General features: G+C 51.7%; 1 protein-coding gene across 3 annotated transcripts in view; it reads left to right on the top strand.

Annotated features, from left to right (window-relative positions):
* Positions 1 to 756: 756 nt before the first annotated feature.
* Positions 757 to 2,800, top strand: part of kcnn1a (potassium intermediate/small conductance calcium-activated channel, subfamily N, member 1a) — a 45,746-nt gene continuing 43,702 nt past the window's right edge. For all 3 annotated transcript variants that reach the window (XM_014032749.1, XM_014032748.1, XM_014032747.1), the window contains exon 1: positions 757 to 1,991. In XM_014032749.1, coding sequence (XP_013888203.1) covers positions 1,002 to 1,991 — 990 coding nt within the window. In that variant the 5' untranslated portion in view covers positions 757 to 1,001. The remainder of the gene's footprint in view (positions 1,992 to 2,800) is intronic.

Here is a 2,800-nt window from a genome sequence, read left to right as displayed (position 1 = left end):
AGCTCAGTGCAGCATGAAGGCTCAGTAACAGATAAATAACAGACTAATAATAATTACTTCACCATCCCTGTTGGCCTGTAGGAGTCAGGGCAGAGGAGCACAGGGAGTGAGAGAGGAGAGACCTCCTCTGGAAAGGTGAGTCTAAAGCAGGGGTCATCAACGCTGAGGAGCAAGGACCAGATGAGTAGAGGCACGGTATAAAAGTAGTGTTGGTATTCACAGATCTGTCTAAAATAGTGTTTATGTTCAGTTTGGGGTATTTTTGAATTGATGTTAAAATATTATTTGGCCTTGAATGATTTAAACATAACTATGGAAAAAGTAATTATCTGAAAGTGTAGGTGTTGTTCTCTAAATAAATGATACTTTGTACACAATACAAATATATAAGATACAAAAATTATGTGCGTCTCCTGGGGGCTGAGCCCCCCATGTCCTTAAAACCTAGTGACACCCCTGAGTATACTGATGATTAGTGCGGCTTCAAGTATACTAAGTATACTTAGATTTAGTATACTTAGTATAATATTTTTTCACCTGGGTTGTGTCAGTTACTGTCTGAGGAGTTTAAATCTTTGTTTTTATTTTTTGTTTTATCATTGTTGTAAATTTAAAAAAGCAGCAGATTTAAGAAGTTTTGTCTTCTGCTGCCTTTATTTTTATTTTATTTTGTTGTGTGAGATGTTTTTTTTTAACAAAATGAATAAATGAACTAAATAAAAACATGTTATTATCTGCAGAAAACGGTCCTAAAAAGTAAAGTAAAGTGAAGCTGTGCTTCGTGTTGGAGCTGCAGGGCGGCCCAGTGACGTGTGAGCAGGTGGTTATGGTAACACTGGTTTGTCTGAACRGGTCTCAGCTGCTGACGGACGGATCGATCCTGCAGCCTGCGCGCAGGGCAGGAGCCTGTTGTGGCTGGATGGTGACGTTTTAAGGCAGGTCCCGGTCCAACCTACCAATGGTACCAGTCCCTGCTCCTCTGCTGGGACTGAGCGCGATGAATGGGTGTCGGTGCTCTGCGCGGCAGAGGAGCGAGCGCAGCGCGACGAGGCGATCCGGGGGGGATGCGGCATCGATGCGCGGGAGCTGTCCATCAGCACCACGTTCTCGACGGAAAGCCCGGAACCCCAGAACCGAGCCGTGACCGAGTCGCTCCCATTTTCAGCCTGCCGCCCCCTCCTCCTCCCTCCCAGCACCGAGTCCGCGCCTGTCCCCCCTCTGCTCCGCGCCACAGCCTCCAGGAGCTGCCGTGTGTGAGCCAGCCCTGCCGGACCCCCGGCCGCAGCAGAGACCCCCTCCCGCTGATTGACGACACGGATCTGCGACCTTCACAGCCGGCACACCTGCAGCAGCAGGACCCCTGGGCCCCGGCCGGCTCCCAGCACCAGTGGCCTGTTTTTCCCAGCTGCCACTGCAGCTTCTCTGAAAACCAGTCCCGCATTGTCGACCCGCAGCCCCCCGCACCTCTCCCCGCAGCCATCCCGCCGCCTCCAGCCGCCTTCCCCCACGGCTCAGACCGAGGAGCTGGGCTGAGGAGGAGCGTCAGTCATTACCAACAGGCTGTGGCACGCTGCAGAGGAGGAGGAGGAGGAGGAGGAGGAGGAGCAGGAGGAGACCACAGGCAGCTGTTGCAGCAGCAGCAGCAGCAGCAGCATCTGAGGGACCCCTCCCCTGAAGGAGGGGGTGCACACTCACAGGAAGGGCGCGCTTTAAATGCATGTAACTCCTCTGAGCTCCCGACACCTCAGGACCCGCAGCAGCAGCACATCCCGCAGCTGCGCGCGCGCCAGCAGCTGCTGGTGGGGAGCAGCCTGCCCGTCGACCACTGCAGCGGCTCCGGACAGCCATGTAGGAGCAGGAGGACCCCCCCGGCGGCACCGCGCTCCTGCTCTGCGACTGGCAGCGGCAAAGACAGCCCGAAGCCCGGCTCCAGCTGTCACCTGTGGCCGGAGAGCGCGCTCCGAGGAGAGCCGAGGACCGAGCTCCATCAGGTGCGTCTCACCTCCTCCCGCCTCCTTAACGACATGTAACAGGCCACACCTGTGTGTGTGTGTGTGTGTGTGTGTGTGTGTGTGTGTGTGTGTGTGTGTCTGTGTGTGTGTGTGTGTGTCTGTGTGCAGACAAACAGCACTGATGTAACTGGACCCAGTATGCTGTAGGCCTGCTGCTTGTGTGGTATTTGTTTCACGGAGTTACACAAGCATGCGCATGAACGAGCATCAGCGCAGTTGCGAGCAGTCGCGCGCGCACACACCTGTTCCGTCGTGCAGGGCTTGTTTTGGGGAACCTGCTGACAGCGGTGTATGATGATGATGATGATGATGATGATGATGATGATGAGGATGATGTTGTTTCCTGTGAGCAGAGGGAAGCATGGAGACACAGTCATGTTTGGTGTCAGGACATGAAACAGGTGTTTACAGGTGTTTACAGGAGCTAACATCTGGTTTCCGGTTCCACCTGTACTTCCTGACATGTTGTGTATTCAGTTTGTACAACAGTCAGTGTGTTTACTTCCTGTCCAGCCTTTACCTGAACAGGTCACACAGTCTCTGCTCTGCACAAGTTATTTTATAAATCTTACAGTCAGAGCGCCTTGATCTGACTCTAACTTAGTGTTAGGCTACTTTTTAAAATTTAACATAAACTTGTTTAGTGTAGGGGAGACCGGGGACAGTTGCAACACTATTTTACATTTGACTCTGTTCCTCAGAGATGGTTTGAATTAAACAAATAAACTTACATCTGTCTGATAATAGTCAAAACCATCTATAGATGATTAAAACATGTACATTCTTCA

Source organism: Austrofundulus limnaeus, unplaced genomic scaffold (genome assembly GCF_001266775.1).
Source record: "Austrofundulus limnaeus strain Quisiro unplaced genomic scaffold, Austrofundulus_limnaeus-1.0 Scaffold1528, whole genome shotgun sequence".
NCBI classification, from domain to species: Eukaryota; Metazoa; Chordata; class Actinopteri; order Cyprinodontiformes; family Rivulidae; genus Austrofundulus; species Austrofundulus limnaeus.
Note: the sequence above shows the minus strand (reverse complement) of the source record. Positions and strands in the feature narration are given on the sequence as shown.